This window comes from Cherax quadricarinatus, chromosome 7 (assembly GCF_038502225.1).
Source record: "Cherax quadricarinatus isolate ZL_2023a chromosome 7, ASM3850222v1, whole genome shotgun sequence".
Lineage (NCBI taxonomy): Eukaryota > Metazoa > Arthropoda > Malacostraca > Decapoda > Parastacidae > Cherax > Cherax quadricarinatus.
The window spans coordinates 66,556,449-66,579,321 of NC_091298.1; the positions used below are offsets into that span (position 1 = coordinate 66,556,449).

The 22,873-nt window shown below is 39.6% G+C and overlaps 1 protein-coding gene across 5 annotated transcripts in view; it reads left to right on the top strand.

Annotated features, from left to right (window-relative positions):
* Med (Smad/Smad4 homolog Medea) overlaps positions 1-22,873 on the top strand; it is a gene marked incomplete at its 3' end in the record, with an annotated part of 37,959 nt that extends 15,086 nt beyond the window's left edge. For all 5 annotated transcript variants that reach the window (XM_070082654.1, XM_070082653.1, XM_070082656.1 and 2 more), the window contains 8 exon segments: positions 5,085-5,184; positions 5,448-5,537; positions 8,973-9,278; positions 11,085-11,188; positions 11,678-11,814; positions 14,783-14,951; positions 18,453-18,585; positions 20,689-22,873. In XM_070082654.1, coding sequence (XP_069938755.1) covers positions 5,085-5,184; positions 5,448-5,537; positions 8,973-9,278; positions 11,085-11,188; positions 11,678-11,814; positions 14,783-14,951; positions 18,453-18,585; positions 20,689-20,903 — 1,254 coding nt within the window.

Sequence of the window (22,873 nt, forward strand, 5' to 3'; positions counted from 1 at the left end):
AAGCAGGGGTGTCACTAGCACGTTAAGAGACCATACAATAAGTGTCAGGGGACCGAGACTGTTCAACTGCCTCCCAGCACACATAAGGGGGATTACCAACAGACCCCTGGCAGTCTTCAAGCTGGCACTGGACAAGTACCTAAAGGCAGTTCCTGATCAGCCGGGCTGTGGCTCGTATGTTGGTTTGCGTGCAGCCAGCAGCAACAGCCTGGTTGATCAGGCGCTGATCCACCAGGAGGCCTGGTCACAGACCGGGCCGCGGGGGCGTTGACCCCCGAAACTCTCTCCAGGTAAACTCCAGGTAAACCCTGTACTCTAATGGTAATATATACTGTAAATAATAATTGAAATGGAAACTTACTAGGACATTACAGATAAAACCAAAGATAAGGAGATTGAGGTATGTAATATCATTCCATTAATTCTTTGGCAACCCTTTTCCATTAGCCCCATTAGCAACTTTGTGCCTGTGTAATTCCATAAGTTTTCCATCAGATTTCATATTTTTGGTGTCATTACCTGCAGAATAAGATTGTCTACCATTTCAGAAGAATTTTTTTTTAATCGCGACACTGTCATCACTTCGGGGGTCATGACAGTGAAAAAGTTAAAAAAAAAAAAAAGGTTCCTTGTAAGGAAATAGGTGCCTTGAAACTGGTAAAAGGCTCTTGATTCAAGGAATTAGAGCTACCCTCCTGTCTTGGTTAAAACCTAATTACTGTACCTCTCAATCGCAAGGCAGTGAATGACCCCTATGGGTTTAGTGCTTTCCTTTCCCATAGCAGTACCCCTCATCTCGCTCTCATAGGTTGGAGATTTACCCAGGGATAATAAAGGACCAGTGTGAGCTAAATAGAATTTAATGTTTATAAATGCCGCATAATACAAATGGGTATAAACTAGAAGTTTACCCCTCGAAGATTATAATTTTGGGTGTCTTTTTCTGTCTCATAAACACGCTAGATAACAGGGATATCTTGCTACTCCAACTTACACTTTGGTCACACTTCACAGACATGCACATGCATATATATATACATCTAGGTTTTTCTCCTTTTTCTACATAGCTCTTGTTCTTCTTTATTTCTTCTATTGTCCATGGGGAAGTGGAAAAGAATCTTTCCTCCGTAAGCCATGTGTGTCGTATGAGGCGACTAAAATGCCGGGAGCAATGGGCTAGTAACCCCTTCTCCTGTAGACATTTACTAAAAAAGAGAAGAAGAAAAACTTTATAAAACTGGGATGCTTGAATGTGCGTGGATGTAGTGCAGATGACAAGAAACAGATGATTGCTGATGTTATGAATGAAAAGAAGTTGGATGTCCTGGCCCTAAGCGAAACAAAGCTGAAGGGGGTAGGGGAGTTTCGGTGGGGGGAAATAAATGGGATTAAATCTGGAGTTTCTGAGAGAGTTAGAGCAAAGCAAGGGGTAGCAGTAATGTTGAATGATCAGTTATGGAAGGAGAAAAGAGAATATGAATGTGTAAATGCAAGAATTATGTGGATTAAAGTAAAGGTTGGATGCGAGAAGTGGGTCATAATAAGCGTGTATGCACCTGGAGAAGAGAGGAATGCAGAGGAGAGAGAGAGATTTTGGGAGATGTTAAGTGAATGTATAGGAGCCTTTGAACCAAGTGAGAGAGGAATTGTGGTAGGGGACCTGAATGCTAAAGTAGGAGAAACTTTTAGAGAGGGTGTGGTAGGTAAGTTTGGGGTGCCAGGTGTAAATGATAATGGGAGCCCTTTAATTGAACTTTGTATAGAAAGGGGTTTAGTTATAGGTAATACATATTTTAAGAAAAAGAGGATAAATAAGTATACAAGATATGATGTAGGGTGAAATGACAGTAGTTTGTTGGATTATATATTGGTAGATAAAAGACAGTTGAGTAGACTTCAGGATGTACATGATTATAGAGGGGCCACAGATATATCAGATCACTTTCTAGTTGTAGCTACACTGAGAGTAAAAGGTAGATGGGATACAAGGAGAATAGAAGCATCAGGGAAGAGAGAGGTGAAGGTTTATAAACTAAAAGAGGAGGCAGTTAGGGAAAGATATAAACAGCTATTGGAGGATAGATGGGCTAATGAGAGCATAGGCAATGAGGTCAAAGAGGTATGGGGTAGGTTTAACAATGTAGTGTTAGAGTGTTCAGCAGAAGTTTGTGGTTACAGGAAAGTGGGTGCAGGAGGAAAGAGGAGTGATTGGTGGAATGATGATGTAAAGAGAGTAGTGAGGGAGAAAAAGTTAGCATATGAGAAGTTTTTACAAAGTAGAAGTGATGCAAGGAGGGAAGAGTATATGGAGAAAAAGAGAGAGGTTAAGAGAATGGTGAAGCAATGTAAAAAGAGAGCAAATGAGAGAGTGGGTGAGATGTTATCAACAAATTTTGTTGAAAATAAGAAAAAGTTTTGGAGTGAGATTAACAAGTTAAGGAAGCCTAGAGAACAAATGGATTTGTCAGTTAAAAATAGGAGAGGAGAGTTATTAAATGGAGAGTTAGAGGTATTGGGAAGATGGAGGGAATATTTTGAGGAATTGTTAAATGTTGATGAAGATAGGGAAGCTGTGATTTCGTGTATAGGGCAAGGAGGAATAACATCTTGTAGGAGTGAGGAAGAGCTAGTTGTGAGTGTGGGGGAAGTTCGTGAGGCAGTAGGTAAAATGAAAGGGGGTAAGGCAGCCGGGATTGATGGGATGAAGATAGAAATGTTAAAAGCAGGTGGGGATATAGTTTTGGAGTGGTTGGTGCAATTATTTAATAAATGTATGGAAGAGGGTAAGGTACCTAGGGATTGGCAGAGAGCATGCATAATTCCTTTGTATAAAGGCAAAGGGGACAAAAGAGAGTGCAAAAATTATAGGGGGATAAGTCTGTTGAGTATACCTGGTAAAGTGTATGGTAGAGTTATTATTGAAAGAATTAAAAGTAAGACGGAGAATAGGATAGCAGATGAACAAGGAGGCTTTAGGAAAGGTAGGGGGTGTGTGGACCAGGTGTTTACAGTGAAACATATAAGTGAACAGTATTTAGATAAGGCTAAAGAGGTCTTTGTGGCATTTATGGATTTGGAAAAGGCATATGACAGGGTGGATAGGGGGGCAATGTTGCAGGTGTATGGTGTAGGAGGTAGGTTACTGAAAGCAGTGAAGAGTTTTTACGAGGATAGTGAGGCTCAAGTTAGAGTACATAGGAAAGAGGGAAATTATTTCCCAGTAAAAGTAGACCTTAGACAAGGATGTGTGATATCACCGTGGTTGTTTAATATATTTATAGATGGGGTTGTAAGAGAAGTAAATGCGAGGGTCTTGACAAGAGGCGTGGAGTTAAAAGATAAAGAATCACACATAAAGTGGGAGTTGTCACAGTTGCTCTTTGCTGATGACACTGTGCTCTTGGGAGATTCTGAAGAGAAGTTGCAGAGATTGGTGGATGAATTTGGTAGGGTGTGCAAAAGAAGAAAATTAAAAGTGAATACAGGAAAGAGTAAGGTTATGAGGATAACAAAAATATTAGGTGATGAAAGATTGGATATCAGATTGGAGGGAGAGAGTATGGAGGAGGTGAATGTATTCAGATATTTGGGAGTCTGTGGAGACAAAGAACTTTGTCCTTGGAGGCAAAGAGGGGAATGTATGAGAGTACATGTATAGTTTTACCAACACTCTTATATGGGTGTGAAGCATGGGTGATGAATGTTGCAGCGAGGAGAAGGCTGGAGGCAGTGGAGATGTCATGTCTGAGGGCAATGTGTGGTGTGAATATAATGCAGAGAATTCGTAGTTTGGAAGTTAGGAGGAGGTGCGGGATTACCAAAACTGTTGTCCAGAGGGCTGAGGAAGGGTTGTTGAGGTGGTTCGGACATGTAGAGAGAATGGAGCGAAACAGAATGACTTCAAGAGTGTATCAGTCTGTAGTGGAAGGAAGGCGGGGTAGGGGTCGGCCTAGGAAAGGTTGGAGGGAGGGGGTAAAGGAGGTTTTGTGTGCGAGGGGCTTGGACTTCCATCAGGCGTGCGTGAGCGTGTTTGATAGGAGTGAATGGAGATGAATGGTTTTTAATACTTGACGTGCTGTTGGAGTGTGAGCAAAGTAACATTTATGAAGGGGTTCAGGGAAACCGGCAGGCCGGACTTGAGTCCTGGAGATGGGAAGTACAGTGCCTGCACTCTGAAGGAGGGGTGTTAATGTTGCAGTTTAAAAACTGTAGTGTAAAGCACCCTTCTGGCAAGACAGTGATGGAGTGAATGATGGTGAAAGTTTTTCTTTTTTGGGCCACCCTGCCTTGGTGGGAATCGGCCAGTGTGATAATAAAAAAAAAAAAGAAAAAAAAAATTTAGGAACAGAAAATCATATAAATATAATAGTGAGAAACTTGTGTTATACTAGCTAGATGCTGAAGAAAGTGTAACATATATATTGGACAAAAATTAGAATGTGGTCATAGCATGGTGTGTTTGCCTTGAAAACAGATGTGGGGTTAACACAGAGCAGTTCAGAGAAATGCAACAAAATGGTTCCAGAAGTAGGATATGTGAGTTGTGAAGAAAAATTAAACTCTTACATCAGAAAAGCTTCTGATGTCAGAGTTTAGCTAGAGATATCAGTTTGTGCAATGTTAGTAGTCTGTTAAACATTTGTGACTGGAAACTGTAAAACCCACTTAAGAGACATGTGAAACCAGAAGTAATGATGGGCCCTATATTTCATTATCTGAGCCCCCTTCAGCAGATAGAGCTTTGGTTAGAAAATAAAATTGATCAGTATTTTATTTTCAAAACATTATTACTGTCACTGGAACAATTCACAAAAAACTCATTTTGGAGAGGACCCTATATGAAGTCTTTAGATGTTTTTATGAATTATAAGCCAAATTATACAGTCTCCTCTTTATTTCTGGTTTCTTTATGCATAGTGTGGCTCCTAAGTGGGTTTCTGTTTTCACAGCTCTGTTTAGTCTACCTCCTATAAGTGGCCAGAAAGCATTTCACAAGTTAAATTCAGCTACATTGCAGTAAATATTTCATAAATCACTAAAGTTATATATAATAGTGTCATTAAATATATATTTTTTTATTTCAGGCTGGAAGTCTTCATGCAACTGTAGTGAGCAGCCCACAACAGACCATACCCCATCATCCAGTGTCACATCAACAGTCATTCTCTTTGCTCTCACCTACAGGTAACTTCTCACTCTCACTTTCATGTTACATAAATTTGGAAAAAGCATTTCTTTAGGTAAGCAGTTATTTCACTTTAAGATTTTGCTGTGGTTTATATAGTTGAAAATATTCAATAATTTAACCTGCATAATACTAGTGACAGAATGGTAGTTAAAATATTTGCTGTAATCATGTTTAAACTTTTAATTTACATGTGTATAAGCAGACATTTAATGTTGTATAATAGGATTAAAACAAATAATTTTAGTTGAACTCCTTACAGGCAGCACATCCAGTCACATGTCTCAAGGGCTACAGTCCCCAACTCCGTCAAATCCAGGCTCGCAACAGTTCTTTCCTGAGGCTGTCTCGCGTAAGTTATACAAAAATTTAACTTAATCCAAGGTGGTCTGTTGGAAACTAGCTTTTATATGTAGGATTCAGAATCTGAGATCAGTTTGAATAAAAAAATTAAACAGTGTCTTATTCAGAAAAAAATTAGAGAAATTTTTGGAATGAATATTTGTGTTTTTTGTTTTTTATAGTTGAAAGTCAGTCTGAAAAGATTTAGCAATTCCCTATAAATTTAATAATACATTCTGCTGTACTGTAGTACAGTATCTGACCCAAACTGTACATTATCATGTGTACCTGCTTCCATTACTAGTTGCTGAGTTTACTTCTAACATTAAATACTGTAAATCAGTTGCTTGTCCATTTGCATATAATTTGTATTCTTTTATTTTTCATGTTAAGATTTTGATAATTGTAGATTTTTTACCTTAGAATTGATATTCTTTTACATATCAGTCATTTTCTGCCAAGATAGGGTGTCCCAAAGAAGGGAATGCATTTTTTTTTTTTTTTTTTTTAACAAGTCAGCCGTCTCCCACCGAGGCAGGGTGACCCAAAAAGAAAGAAAATCCCCAAAAAGAAAATACTTTCATCTTCATTCAACACTTTTACCTCGCTCACACATAATCACTGTTTTTGCAGAGGTGCTCAGAACGCAACAGTTTAGAAGCATATACGTATAGATACACAACATATCCCTCCAAACTGCTAATATCCCGAACCCCTCCTTTAGAGTGCAGGCATTGTACTTCCCATTTCAAGGATACAAGTCCGGCTATATAAAAATAACCGGTTTACCTGAATCCCTTCACTAAATATTACTCTGCTCACACTCCAACAGATCGTCAGGTCCCAAATACCATTCGTTTCCATTCACTCCTATCGAACATGCTCATGCACGCCTGCTAGAAGTCCAAGCCCCTCGCCCACAAAACCTCCCTTACCCCTTCCTTCCAACCTTTTCGAGGATGACCCCTACCCCGCCTTCCTTCTCCTACAGATTTAAATGCTCTCCATGTCATTCTACTTTGATCCATTCTCTCTAAATGACCAACCCACCTCAACAACCCCTCTTCAGCCCTCTGACTAATACTTTTATTAACTCCACACCTTCTCCTAATTTCTACACTCCAGATTCTCTGCATAACATTTACACCACACATTGCCCTTAGACAGGACATCTCCACTGCCTCCAACCGCCTCCTCGCTGCTGCATTCACAACCCAAGCCTCACACCCATATAAGAGTGTTGGTACTACTATGCTTTCATACATTCCCTTCTTTGCCTCCATAGATAACGTTTTTTGACAGTATTTAGATAAGGCTAAAGAGGTCTTTGTGGCATTTATGGATTTGGAAAAGGCGTATGACAGGGTGGATAGGGGGGCAATGTGGCAGATGTTGCAAGTGTATGGTGTAGGAGGTAGGTTACTGAAAGCAGTGAAGAGTTTTTATGAGGATAGTGAGGCTCAAGTTAGAGTATGTAGGAAAGAGGGAAATTTTTTCCCAGTAAAAGTAGGCCTTAGACAAGGATGTGTGATGTCACCGTGGTTGTTTAATATATTTATAGATGGGGTTGTAAGAGAAGTAAATGCGAGGGTCTTGGCAAGAGGCGTGGAGTTAAAAGATAAAGAATCACACACAAAGTGGGAGTTGTCACAGCTGCTCTTTGCTGATGACACTGTGCTCTTGGGAGATTCTGAAGAGAAGTTGCAGAGATTGGTGGATGAATTTGGTAGGGTGTGCAAAAGAAGAAAATTAAAGGTGAATACAGGAAAGAGTAAGGTTATGAGGATAACAAAAAGATTAGGTGATGAAAGATTGAATATCAGATTGGAGGGAGAGAGTATGGAGGAGGTGAACGTATTCAGATATTTGGGAGTGGACGTGTCAGCGGATGGGTCTATGAAAGATGAGGTGAATCATAGAATTGATGAGGGAAAAAGAGTGAGTGGTGCACTTAGGAGTCTGTGGAGACAAAGAACTTTGTCCTTGGAGGCAAAGAGGGGAATGTATGAGAGTATAGTTTTACCAACGCTCTTATATGGGTGTGAAGCGTGGGTGATGAATGTTGCAGCGAGGAGAAGGCTGGAGGCAGTGGAGATGTCATGTCTGAGGGCAATGTGTGGTGTGAATATAATGCAGAGAATTCGTAGTTTGGAAGTTAGGAGGAGGTGCGGGATTACCAAAACTGTTGTCCAGAGGGCTGAGGAAGGGTTGTTGAGGTGGTTCGGACATGTAGAGAGAATGGAGCGAAACAGAATGACTTCAAGAGTGTATCAGTCTGTAGTGGAAGGAAGGCGGGGTAGGGGTCGGCCTAGGAAGGGTTGGAGGGAGGGGGTAAAGGAGGTTTTGTGTGCGAGGGGCTTGGACTTCCAGCAGGCATGCGTGAGCGTGTTTGATAGGAGTGAATGGAGACAAATGGTTTTTAATACTTGACGTGCTGTTGGAGTGTGAGCAAAGTAACATTTATGAAGGGATTCAGGGAAACCGGCAGGCCGGACTTGAGTCCTGGAGATGGGAAGTACAGTGCCTGCACTCTGAAGGAGGGGTGTTAATGTTGCAGTTTAAAAACTGTAGTGTAAAGCACCCTTCTGGCAAGACAGTGATGGAGTGAATGATGGTGAAAGTTTTTCTTTTTCGGGCCACCCTGCCTTGGTGGGAATCGGCCGGTGTGATAATAAAAAAAAAAATGTACCTCAACGCACCACTCACCTTTTTTCCCTCATCAATTCTATGATTAACCTTATCCTTCATAAATCCATCCACCGACACATCAACTCCCAAGTATCTGAAAACATTCACTTCTTCCATACTCCTCCTCCCCAATTTGATATCCAATTTTTCTTTATCTAAATCACTTGATACCCTCATCACCTTACTATTTTCTATGTTCACTTTCAACTTTCTACCTTTACACACACTCCCAAACTCATCCACTAACCTTTGCAATTTTTCTTTAGAATCTCCCATAAGCACAGTATCATCAGCAAAAAGTAACTGTGTCAATTCCCATTTTGTATTTGGTTCCCCATAATTTAATCCCACCCCTCTCCCGAACACCCTAGCATTTACTTCTTTTACAACCCCATCTGTAAATATATTAAACAACCATGGTGACGTTACACATCCCTGTCTAAGACCTACTTTTACCGGGAAGAAGTCTCCCTCTTTTCTACACACCCTAACCTGAGCCTCACTATCCTCATAAAAACTCTTTACAGCATTTAGTAACTTACCACCTATTCCATATACTTGCAACATCTGTCACATTGCTCCTCTATCCACTCTATCATATGCCTTTTCTAAATCCATAAATGCAATAAAAGCTTCCCTACCTTTATCTAAATACTATTCACATACATTTACCATTATTAATTCATTATTTGTTGTCAAAAGTACGTATGGACAAAACAGTTCAAAGTGACCCTCTGCATTTCTTTTATACTTTTAGCTGGTAGTTTGAGTCAGTTGTCACCTCATCTTCAACAACAACAGCCACAGCAAATACAACAGCAACAGCAACAGCAAAATGGATTTACAGTATTGACAGGTGCAACAGGAGCCAGTTCTAGAACAGTTCAGACAGGTGCAGTGACATCCCAGTTTGGGCAGGCTGCTGCTGCTGCTGCATCACCCCAGCAAGTCTCACCTCACTCTGTTACCACACACACTATGTCCTCGCAGCCAAACTGGAGTGGTCAGAACACTTTATCGTATACACCCAATATGATGAATGATCGACAAAACCACAGTTACTGTAAGTAAACTTCATAATTGTAAATTAATGATTGACTTTTTTCAGCTGTAAAGTATTCAGAACATAAAAATATGGATCAATGTCTTACAGATGAAAGGAAAATTACTCTTTAACAATACAGCATGTCAAAATCATGGACATATCTTGATTTCTCTTGTCACATATTTGCAAAACTTTACACAAATAAGGCTATTTAACCCTTTCAGGGTCCAGAGGCCAAATTTCGAAGTGTGCACAAGGGTCCAAGAGTTTTCAAAATCTCGCGAATTTTGGTGTGTCGGCGATATTTAAGCATTGGCGATTTTGCCGACTTTGACTCCCATGTTAGGCCAATTACAGTATTCCAGTCAACCAGATTCTTAGCTATTTCACTAGTATTACTTCTATTCTATCAAGTGAGCAAAAGAAATCGCCAAGTCAACTGTTTCAACAACAAAATAAAGTGATTGGAAATTGGTAATTTGGCCAATTTAATGCAAAGTTCAAAATATTCCAGTTTCAAAATAGGGTCCAGAATAAACAATGCAGGCATTCCTGGCACTAAACTAACATTTCCTCTGTTCATTAGTTATGTTTTCAGGCTTTACAAATGAATTCCATTTTGATTTTTTATTCACATAATGAATTTTTATTCAAACCAAAAAGTAGAAGATTTACTGTTATGCAATACTGTAATAATTGTATAAATAATATCACCACATTTGTGAATGTATATTAGACCCACCAGCTGTCATGTATTAGACTTGAGGTCATTTGTTTACTCTTGAACATCGGCAAAAATTTAACATTTCTGCTACTTTGAGCTCAGTTTCAAGCCATTTCCAATACTAAAACCAATCAAAATCATCTCTATTTCTGTAGTATATCTTCCATTCTTTCAAATGAGACCAAGAAATTGCAAATACAACTATAAAAAAAACATACAAAAAACACTGCAAAGTCGCTGTTTTAATCGAAAATTACGGTCTTGTTTTTTTTTTTTCTCGTTATGCACTGTGTGCTGCAGGATTTGTTTTATGTAGTGCACACATACCACATAGATGTATTCTCTCATATCTAGGCCCAAATTTACTGCTCACAGCTTACCAGAGTGGGCTGAGCTCATGGCGTAGATCTACGGTTTGGACCCTGAACATAAAGCCGTAGATCTACAGCATGGACCCTGAAAGGGTTAAATAAAAATTTTGCATATATTACAGGTATTTGTTAAAAACAGACATAAATATTATTTTATTTTTTCATTTAGCCATATATTTACTGTCCAGAGAAAGAAGGGATTTCACAAGTCAATCACATTTAGTTGTACAATGTTTTGCTGAGTGTACAGTAGTGATTAGTGAATAAAATGACATTGTAAATGATACTTGGTAATGTTCCTTACGAGAAAAAAAGCAGAGAACACAAAATTTAGAAGGCAGACTCATTTTGTTAGGGATAAGATCATGTACCATAATACAGTGGACCCCCGGTTTACGATATTATTTCATTCCAGAAGTATGTTCAGGTGCCAGTACTGAACGAATTTGTTCCCATAAGGAATATTGTGAATTAGATTAGTCCATTTCAGACCCCCAAACATACACGTACAAATGCACTTACATAAATACACTTACATAATTGGTCGCATTGGGAGGTGATCGTAAAGCGGGGGTCCACTGTATAGGCTTTTGGGGTAACTGATCTGGGAAGATTAACAAAATGTTTGTTTATCCAGAAAATAGATGTACTGTATAGTTATAGTACTTTATGGCCCCTATGGGTTTAGTGCTTCCCTATGAAAATAATGCATTATACATGGTTCTTCAGGGGACCAGCAACAGATGATGCAGGATGTCCAGGTTGCACCGCTTTCCTCACAACCAGGTCCAGAATTTTGGTGTTCCATTGCATATTTTGAACTGGACACACAGGTGAGAAAATAGATGAAACTATAGTTTTTAGAACTAAAATTATTAATGGCTTGATTTTTTTATTTGTAAGAGGGCTTAAGCATTTGGCAGCTTGTGTGAGTTTGTTAGATTGGAGTGAGTTGAGGGATGGAAATTTGTGAGACTAATTCTGGAACATGGGAGGAGGTAGAGAGCAAATATAAATTGTCAGATATGATGAGTGAAAGAGAGGGAATGCTAGAAGCAGTGAGAGAGAGAGAGAGAGAGAGAGACAGACATACATACATACATAGGATGTGTTCTATGTATTTTTTTTTTTAATTTAATATTTAAAAATAATTGAAATGAGATATGGAATTATATACATAACTCTGGAATTCATCTCTGATTATGACATGGGTGTCTGTGATAAAATGAGTTCTGAGTAATTTTCACGAACATGTTGACATCGTTAAGTGGGGCCTACTATATATCCTGTAGTTTTTAAAATTTTTCCTGTGTGTTCTTCAGGTGGGTGAGACTTTTAAGGTTCCGTCCAGTTGTCCAGCTGTTACAGTGGATGGTTATGTGGATCCCTCTGGTGGTAACCGTTTTTGTCTTGGAGCACTCAGTAACGTTCACCGTACAGAGCAAAGTGAGAGGGCTAGGTAAGCTTTATTTATGGTAATTTGAGTGGTTTTGTTTTATTGAATTCTTTTGTATGCTTACGTATAAAACTTCCATACTGTAGGAGTTAATTTGTTGTATATCACTGTTAATAAAAGTTGGTATTTGATCATTGTGGATTTTCCTAGAAAGATGTAGAGTTGAGGTCATATGAGCAACATATGCTGAGTTATCAACACTGTTAAACAGGTCTATGCCACATCATAATCACACATACAGCTGTATATAAATATATCTTGTCATTTTATTATTGAACATACTGTACATCCATTTATGACTGGTTTCATTCAGGCGTCCAAATATCTTTGATTTACTGTTCATAGTTGTATAGATTTGGTGATGTTCTTGTGAGCATGTTCTATACAGGTATCTGACCTGGATATGATTTGTATACTAGAACTTGTTAATTTTAAATATATCTATGCATTTCATCATCCAGTGTGCGAGAAGAACTTTGTAGCATCCTTTATGCACTTCTTTTTTCTCAGTTTACAATTCTTGTTGAGGGTGCTAAGAAGTTTTTGTAAACACCAGCATTCTCCCACAGAAGTAGTGTGACCCAAACAAAAAGGAAACACATTCACCATCATTCATTCAAACTTTTTCAGTGGGAGAACTTCAGTGTTAAATAAAGTTTAATTAATGTGTACATGTACACTATTTACATTGGACATTGATACTGTCTTGCTCACCGGCAGTGATATTTCTGTGGTTATATTTAGTCCAAGGAGGAACAACATCTTGTAGGAGTGAGGAAGAGCCAGTTGTGAGTGTGGGGGAAGTTCGTGAGGCAGTAGGTAAAATGAAAGGGGGTAAGGCAGCTGGGATTGATGGGATAAAGATAGAAATGTTAAAAGCAGGTGGGGATATAGTTTTGGAGTGGTTGGTGCAATTATTTAATAAATGTATGGAAGAGGGTAAGGTACCTAGGGATTGGCAGAGAGCATGCATAGTTCCTTTGTATAAAGGCAAAGGGGATAAAAGAGAGTGCAAAAATTATAGGGGGATAAGTCTGTTGAGTATACCTGGCAAAGTGTATGGTAGAGTTATTATTGAAAGAATTAAGAGTAAGATGGAGAATAGGATAGCAGATGAACAATGAGGCTTTAGGAAAGGTAGGGGGTGTGTGGACCAGGTGTTTACAGTGAAACATGTAAGTGAACAGTATTTAGATAAGGCTAAAGAGGTCTTTGTGGCATTTATGGATTTGGAAAAGGCGTATGACAGAGTGGATAGGGGGGCAGTGTGGCAGATGTTGCAGGTGTATGGTGTAGGAGGTAGGTTACTGAAAGCAGTGAAGAGTTTTTACGAGGATAGTGAGGCTCAAGTTAGAGTATGTAGGAAAGAGGGAAATTATTTCCCAGTAAAAGTAGGCCTTAGACAAGGATGTGTGATGTCACCGTGGTTGTTTAATATATTTATAGATGGGGTTGTAAGAGAAGTAAATGCGAGGGTCTTGGCAAGAGGCGTGGAGTTAAAAGATAAAGAATCACACATAAAGTGGGAGTTGTCACAGTTGCTCTTTGCTGATGACACTGTGCTCTTGGGAGATTCTGAAGAGAAGTTGCAGAGATTGGTGGATGAATTTGGTAGGGTGTGCAAAAGAAGAAAATTGAAAGTGAATACAGGAAAGAGTAAGGTTATGAGGATAACAAAAAGATTAGGTGATGAAAGATTGGATATCAGATTGGAGGGAGAGAGTATGGAGGAGGTGAATGTATTCAGATATTTGGGAGTGGACGTGTCAGTGGATGGGTCTATGAAAGATGAGGTAAATCATAGAATTGATGAGGGGAAAAGGGTGAGTGGTGCACTTAGGAGTCTGTGGAGACAAAGAACTTTGTCCTTGGAGGCAAAGAGGGGAATGTATGAGAGTATAGTTTTACCAACGCTCTTATATGGGTGTGAAGCATGGGTGATGAATGTTGCAGCGAGGAGAAGGCTGGAGGCAGTGGAGACGTCATGTCTGAGAGCAATGTGTGGTGTGAATATAATGCAGAGAATTCGTAGTTTGGAAGTTAGGAGGAGGTGTGGGATTACCAAAACTGTTGTCCAGAGGGCTGAGGAAGGGTTGTTGAGGTGGTTCGGACATGTGGAGAGAATGGAGCGAAACAGAATAACTTCAAGAGTGTATCAGTCTGTAGTGGAAGGAAGGCGGGGTAGGGGTCGGCCTAGGAATGGTTGGAGGGAGGGGGTAAAGGAGGTTTTGTGTGCGAGGGGCTTGGACTTCGAGCAGGCATGCGTGAGCGTGTTTGATAGGAGTGAATGGAGACAAATGGTTTTTAATACTTGACGTGCTGTTGGAGTGTGAGCAAAGTAACATTTATGAAGGGGTTCAGAGAAACCGGCAGGCCGGACTTGAGTCCTGGAGATGGGAAGTACAGTGCCTGCACTCTGAAGGAGGGGTGTTAATGTTGCAGTTTAAAAACTGTAGTGTAAAGCACCCTTCTGGCAAGACAGTGATGGAGTGAATGATGGTGAAAGTTTTTTCTTTTTCGGGCCACCCTGCCTTGGTGGGAATCGGCCAGTGTGATAAAAAAAAAAAAAAAAAAAATTTAGTCCAACTATTTGGTAGAGCAAGTTTGTGTTTGTAGGTAATTACTTGACTTTCAGGTGCCAGTAGCATAAATTCAGATCTTCTAAAGTTTGATAATCATAAATTAGGGCCCCACTGTAATTAGCTCCTGTAATTTTGACCCATATTACTCCCAAAACATCCTCGGTGATAGTTTTTTTTTATCTCACTGGGTGAACATTGGCTAATGGTGGTTCTATGCAGGCACATAAATATTGACAAACCATACCATGGACGGGGATAGAACCCGTCCGTGGTGTGGTTTGTTTGCAATCGTGTCATTACGATTTCGTGAGTCATGTTGAGACATAAATATTGAAATTGTTATTAGGAATGCCTGAAGGGATTCATGCCATGATTTCTTTCTGTTGCAGATTGCATATTGGAAAGGGAGTTCAGCTGGACCTGAGAGGCGAAGGGGATGTGTGGCTGCGTTGTTTGAGTGATCACAGTGTGTTTGTTCAGAGCTACTATCTGGATCGTGAAGCTGGCCGCTCTCCGGGTGATGCTGTGCACAAGATATACCCATGTGCTTGCATAAAGGTGGGTGACTGGTTTAAATTAGTCCTTATACTGTGTATCTATATTAAGGCCCTTTTTGTTTTTTACCTGCTTGAATTTTAATTTGTATATTGTATTCTCCAGAACTAAGTTTTAGGGTCAGGCTTTCCAGATACAAGCTTATGACTTAGAATGTACTATGAATATAGTTTGGACTGTAAGTAATAGACTTTGTAATGATTATACTGTTGATGTTTAAAAGTAAATTAGTCATTAAAGCAGTAAAGTAATATTGATAGTAAATTATTAAGAGAACTGAATGGATCAAAGTAGAATGACATGGAGAGCGTATAAATCTGTAGGGGAAGGAAGGAGGGGTAGGGGTCGTCCTCGAAAGGGTTGGAGGGAGGGGGTAAAGGAGGTTTTGTGGGCAAGGGGCTTGGACTTCCAGCAAGCATGCGTGACCGTGTTAGATAGGAGTGAGTGGAGACGAATGGTATTTGGGACATGACGAGCTGTTGGAGTGTGAGCAGGGTAATATTTAGTGAAGGGATTCAGGGAAACCAGTTATTTTATATAGCCGGACTTGAGTTCTGGAAATGGGGAGTACAATGCCTGCACTTTAAAGGAGGGGTTTGGGATATTGGCAGTTTGGAGGGATACGTTGTGTATCTTTATACGTATATACTTCTAAACTGTTGTGTTCTGAGCACCTCTGCAAAAACAGTGATTATGTGTGAGTAAGGTGAAAGTGTTGAATGATGATGAAAGTATTTTCTTTTTGAGTCACCCTGCCTTGGTGGGAGACAGCCGACTTGTTAAAAAAAAAAAAAAAAAAAAAAAAAATGAAAATTAGTAATGATGGCAGTAAATTTTGATAACCACTGTTTTTTTTTATGTTTAAGGCATTGCATAACCAATGCATGCAGGTTCTTTGTAAATCATACAACTGAACCTGCCATGGTGTTGATAGTGAAGATAGATTAACAATTCTGCCAGAGTTCAAAGTACTTAAAGTTGGGTTTCTCACTTGCGTGAAGGATGGTAATACTGTACATACTTTCCTGGGCAGGTAAAGTCTGTTCACTAGCTTAAATTAAACTCTTTAAAACTGAAGTTATTATATATGTTGGGTTAAGTTATTTTCTATTATTTTCAACTAAAGCTTTAGAAATTACTTATGTCTATTTTTCCATATTAAGATATACTGCAGATTCCAACTTAGAAAAGAATTACATTGCTGGTTTCTCAACTTATGAGTTGTTAGTACAGAAAAAAATCTGGTTGTCTCATACAGTGTGAAGCAGCAAGGCTGTGAAGCACCCTGTTTGCAAATGTAAATATATATAGTGTGAGGCATTTGTAAGTTTGGACCTTGTGTAACTGCTGGTATTCATTACAGAATGTCACATTATTGCCTATATTGTGCACTTCCTCCAGGGAAGGTGCTTTGATGCTTGTGATCCAGTGAATTGGAGATATCCTTCCCTTCCATTCATCAACCCTGATTGTCTCCCAAGCCATTGTATGACCCTTATGGGCTTAGTGCTTCAACACCACTACAATAATCAAAGAGGCTAAAGGCAGCAGAGATGTCATGTTTGAAAGTAGTGTTTGGTGTAAATATCGTGCAGAGAATTTTGAGCATAGACGTGACTGTGGTGGAACTGTTGTGTTTGCCATGATATATTCAGAGTACCTGTTACTTTCTGTGACAATGATTTCTATCAGGGATTGGTCAAAGAAGAGTTCAAAGAATTCCAGTTCACTTGCAGTGTTCCCAAGGGTACAATTTGGTAGGAGTCCACTGTGATTGTCTTCAGATTGATGGGGATTGGCTACAAAATTTGCATTTTGCTGCCAACCCCAGATGCACTGTGTTGATGGGTACTGGATATTAGTAGCTGGTTGTGGTTGTGCAGGTTGTAGTTGTGGTGTGGGGGTGGTGAGTCAGAAGCATGGCTCCCAGCCTGGGCTGTTGCTGGTGCCACATCCTGCATGGCAGCACCATCACCTACTGACGCATGCGGTCTATTATCCATTCCAGTTGTAGCCACATTATCGTCACTTTCACTGTTCCTGTTACAGGGCCACGGGATGTACTCCGTCCCCTTGGAATTGCATATGGCACACTACCAGACCACATGCAGTGTCATATAAACTGACACTTCACCAGTGAATATTCTTCCTTGCTGTCACTACTCAAATGTTCATCAAGAGCATTGAAATCAAAGTTCATGTCAGTGTCATCACCGTTACTCACATATGAGGCCTGGCCATAGGAAAATATAATAAGCTTATGCTTATGGTGAGGTACAACTGAACGTGACCCAGACAGACCAGCGCCAGAGGTGGAAGGATGAAGGTCGTTAGGGCTTTCGGCACTGTTTCCACCATACTGAGCATTGCTTTTGGTCACATTGTTCAAAACCATAGAATTCCTTTTCACTTCCACTTCCATCCATGTTAGAACTGTCACTTGGTAAGAGGAGATTTTCAGTTTGATGGGAAGTGGGGATTTTGCTACAATGAGACATGGTGAGCAGAGCATACTGAGATGGCATTCCCACAATGCAATGCGGGTGCCCTGATATTTTGTTTACCATGCACACTGACCATGCAGACCCATTCTCTTAGATGTAGGCCTATGAACCTTCTCATGTTAAATTTAAAGGCAATAGAATTTTGGCGTAGTACTACGGCATGGACACTGATTTCAAAGCCATAGAACTATGGCACAGACGACGAAGTAGTTAAGAGAGGTTGTTGAAGTGATTTAGGCACATAAGATAAGATAAGATTTCGTTCGGATTTTTAACCCCGGAGGGTTAGCCACCCAGGATAACCCAAGAAAGTCAGTGCGCCATCAAGGACTGTCTAACTTATTTCCATTGGGGTCCTTAATCTTGTCCCCCAGGATGCGACCCACACCAGTCGACTAACACCCAGGTACCTATTTGCTGCTAGGTGAACAGGACAACAGGTGTAAGGAAACGTGTCGAATGTTTCCACCCGCCGGGAATCGAACCCGGGCCCTCCATGTGTGAAGCGGGAGCTTTAGCCACCAGGCCACCAGGCCACATAAGAGGATGGAGAGGGATAGGATGATGAAGAGTGTATAAATCCAAGGTAGAGGGGAAAGGGATCATCCTAGGAATGATTAGAGGGATTACAAGAGGCTTTGAGGTTTAGGGGTTTGTGCATCCAGTAGGCTTGTGTGGATGTGTTGGATAGGAGTACATGGAGACGTGTAGTTTTTAATGAAAGTGCTGGTGTGAGCAGGACATCTTATGAAGGGATTCAGGGAAACCAGTTACCTGGAAGTGTGATGGGCAGTGCCTGCTCTCTGAAGGAGGGTTGAGGATGCTGCAGTCAAAGGGTAATCTGATGTCAGCACACTTCTGTAAAGCCAGTAATTGAGTGAATATTAGTGAATATGTTTTCTTCTTTGGGTCAGTCTGTTTTGGCAGATGATGGCCGTTAAGTTAAAAAAAATTATAATACTATAATAGTAATGAATTGAAATATCTGTTCATATTACAGGTATTTGATTTGAGTCAATGCCACCGTCAGATGCAGACTCAGGCAGCTACAGCTCAGGCAGCAGCTGCAGCCCAGGCAGCTGCTGTGGCTGGACAGATTTCGGGCCCAGCTACTGTAGGTGGAATCTCTCCTGGTAAGAAATGTGCATTTATGTTTGCTTCATTGTAATAGTGAAGACTTTAAAAATTTTCACTTGTGTGCTTGTGCGTACCCACCGCTTTGGGAGGAGAGTTAACCTGTGGTCTTCCATCTTTAGTAATTTAGTACTTGTGTTTAATTCTTCTTTCAACAAACCAGTCGTATCCCACCGAGGCAGAGTGGCCTAAAAAGAAAAACAAAAGTTTCTCTTTTTAACTTCAGTGATATATACAGGAGAAGGGGTTACTACCCTCTTGCTCTTGGCATTTTAGTCACCTCTTACAACATGCATAGCTTACGGAGGAAGAATTCCGTTCCACTTCCCCATGGAGATAAGAGGAAATAAACAAGGCCAAGAACTAGTAAGAAAAACAGAAGATAACCCAGAGGGGTGTGTATATACGTATATGCTTGTACATGTATGTGTAGTGTGACCTAAGTGTAAGTAGAAGTAGCAAGACATACCTGAAGCCTTGCGTATTTCTTTTTTTCAATGTACCAGCCGTATCCCACTGAGGTGGGGTGGCCCAAAAGAAAAAAACTAAAGTTTCTCCTTTTAAATTTAGTAATACAGTGGACCCCCGCATAACGATTACCTCTGAATGCGACCAATTATGTAAGTGTATTTATGTAAGTGCGTTTGTACGTGTATGTTTGGGGGTCTAAATGGTTTCTTATGGGAACAAATTCGGTCAGTACTGGCACCTGAACATACTTCTGGAGTGAAAAAATATCGTTAACCGGGGGTCCACTGTATATACAGGAGAAGGGGTTACTAGCCCCTTGCTCCCAGCATTTTAGTCGCCTCTTATGACACGCATGGCTTACAGAGGAAGAATTCTGTTCCACTTCCCCATGGAGATAAGAGGAAATAAACAAGAACAAGAATTAGAAAGAAAATAGAAGAAACCCCAGAGGGGTGTGTATATATATGCTTGTACATGTATGTGTAGTGTGACCTAAATGTAAGTAGAAGTAGCAAGACGTACCTGAAATCTTGCATATTTATGAAACAGAAAAAAGACACCAGCAGTTCTACCATCATGTAAAACAATTACAGGCTCCCGTTTTACACTCACTTGGCAGGACAGTAGTACACCTACCATCCAACTTATGACCGAGTTCGGTTCCGAGAAACCGGTCGTAAGTCGAAATGGTCGTAAGTCGAACTTTACTACTGAATATCAACAAAACATTTGTGTAAAGACTTTATTTTATTGTTTTATTTTGGTATTTCATGTTTTACTTTACTTTTTATGTTGTTAGTACTGTATTTTATACTGTAAGGTTTAGGATAAACACTGTGTACAACACAAATAGTTGTTTATTTCCCAGAAATTTGGCATAAAAAACACGGTCATAAGTCGAGTGGTCGTAAGTCGAGCAGGTCGTAAGTCGGATGGTAGGTGTACTTCCCTGAGTGGTTGCTGCCTACTAACCTACTACCTTGTACTTGTGGTTAATTTTTTTTTTTTTAACATGTTGGCCATCTCCCACCAAGGCAGGGTGACCCAAAAGAAAGAAAAACCCAAAAAGAAAGAAAAACTTTCATTATCAGTCAACACTTTTACCATCACTCATACACAATCACTGTCTTTGCAGAGGCGCTCAGATACAACAGCTTAGGCTTCCCTCCAAACTGCTAATCTCCCAAACCCCTCCTTTAAAATGCAGGGATTGTACTTCCCATTTCTAGGACTCAAGTCTGACTAACCAGTTTCCCCTAATCCCTTTACAAAATATTACCATGCTCACATTCCAACAGCCCGTTAGGTCCCAAAAACCATTCGTCACCATTCACTCCTATCTAACACGCTCACACATGCTGGAAGTCCAAGCCCCTCACCCACAGAACCTCCTTTACCCCCTCCCTCCAACCTTTTTGGGGACGACCCCTACCCTGCCATCCTTTCCCTACAGATTTATACACTCTCCAAGTCATTTTTCTTTGTTCCATTCTCTCTAAATGACCTGACCACGTCAACAGGCCCTCTTCAGCCCTCGTGACTAATGCTTTTAGTAACTCCACACCTCCTCCTAATTTCCACCCTAATTATTACTGTGTTGAAATATGACTTAGGGAATTTCTTCTTCACAGGTAACCTCTCCGCTGCAGCAGGAATTGGTGTGGATGATCTTAGAAGACTGTGTATTTTGCGTCTCAGCTTTGTAAAAGGTTGGGGCCCAGATTATCCTCGGCAAACCATCAAGGAAACTCCATGTTGGATTGAGGTTCATCTTCACCGTGCTCTTCAGCTTCTTGATGAAGTTCTCCACACCATCCCACTTGATGGTCCGCGTCCTCTTGAGTGATGCAACGTGCCATTGTGGGATGTGCAAACGATCACTTTGCAGGATGATCAACTCTCACTCATGATACAAGATGTACAAGGTGAAGATCAGTTGATCTTTATGCCCTTCTTCACATGAATGCATGTCCCCAAGTGCATCTATATGCACTTATGTTACTAAGTTCACAAACATATACACCCATAGCATTCTCTAAAGTGAGAATATTTACACAAATGCATGACCCATGTAATGGGCCATATTGGAGGAATTTTAAGTATGAGAAATGCCATACTTATATAAAATTGTGTTGAAGCACAATTTGGTTATCTTAGTTATGTTAATTTGTGTAAAAGCTTGGGTGTAGTTTTTAAAACCCATCAGCCTAATTTTTGGCAAGTTGAAAATGTTTGAGTATATGGGGAGTTGGTGCAAGGTTAATTTTCCCATTCATTTCATAGTAAAATCTAGTTCAGCTTTTATATTACAGTTAGTCTTGTCACTGATGTTGCTGCATTTACTACATTGGATCTTATATGTTAGATTTCGATTTAGTAGTATAAAATATCAGACTTTTTAACCTATGATTGTCTCTGGTCTGTATTAAACAACTTGATGCCTGGTGTGTCAGTTTTGTGAATGGGACCTTTACAGTTACCAGAAATAGGTATTTAGTAATGAGAGGATTGTAAATAAACTAGATCTTTGTTCTTGCATTTTCTGTACTAGCTAAATGCACAAGATTATATCTGGTTCAAAATCAGCTGTTGTATACATATTTGAATTTTCTATATAATAGGATAGGTGGTAGTGCTCAGTATTAAACAAGTGAATGAAAAGCTTAATATTCTTTACATTCTCTCCATATAAATTGTTGTATTGTTATTTATTGGTTTGAATTATTTAAATTTTGCTGCCTTTTCTCTTATAAGCATATTTCGGACATAGTATAGATTGGGCTAGGATGAGGATATTGCAAGATATGTGGCTATTATATATTATATTATATTTATGGGGGAGTTCTAAACCTGTAGGAGTCATGGGAGGTATTCAAAGGAAGGGAATAGCAGGTCCAAATGTGACTATAAACTTTAATTATAGCTTACACTTTCTATAGTTGAGCACTTCTACTGGCACTTTAAAATTCAACTTGTGCAATATTTCATTTATAGTATAATAGTCCAGTGCCACTACATTTTCCTATAAAGAATTATTATTATAATAACCAAGCATTAATTCCCATAAGGGTCATACAGTGCCGCATTCTATAAAAAACCTTGCAATAGTACAGGAGATGGCAGAAGAACATGGTCTAGTTTAGTGTTCTGATACTTTGTATACTAAATCGAATTAAAGCATATTATATTTGATTAATTGAAAGCCAAAGAGGCTCTGTTCCAGTGGATATGTTGCCATAATCATGGATTATGTCTCCTGTTAGTATTTTGTATTTTTAAATGCTTCTATTGTTTGATATTCCAGAATTAAGACTTCTCCTAAATCATACATATAGGGCTTGAGTATTTCTTGACTTATTCCTTTTAAAATTTTCCAGGTCATCCTGATATAATTTATTATGTAGGGTAATGATATATAAATCTCTTATTTTAAACAAATACTATTAATTGCTTTGGAGTTCCATGGGAATTAAGAGAATATTTTAGCCAAACCATGTTAACTGCTAGTTATGACTTGGTCAGGAGTTGTCATCTCAAAAGGTGAAAGTAGGAAAGATAATTTTTACCAAGATAGTAATTACATTTGAGAGAAAGTTCTTAATTCATGACACTGAAGGTCAATATATTGTATTTTCAGGTGTAAATTAAACCACTAAAAATTGAGAGGTAGGAAACAAAAAGCATAAATGGTTAAAAGTATCATTATACTGTATTCTCAAAAAAGTGGTAATTTGGCTTCAGAGCAGTAGATCCTTGTATTTAGGAGAGAGACCCCTCACATTTACAAGGGAGAATATTCTACATCAGTCCATATGC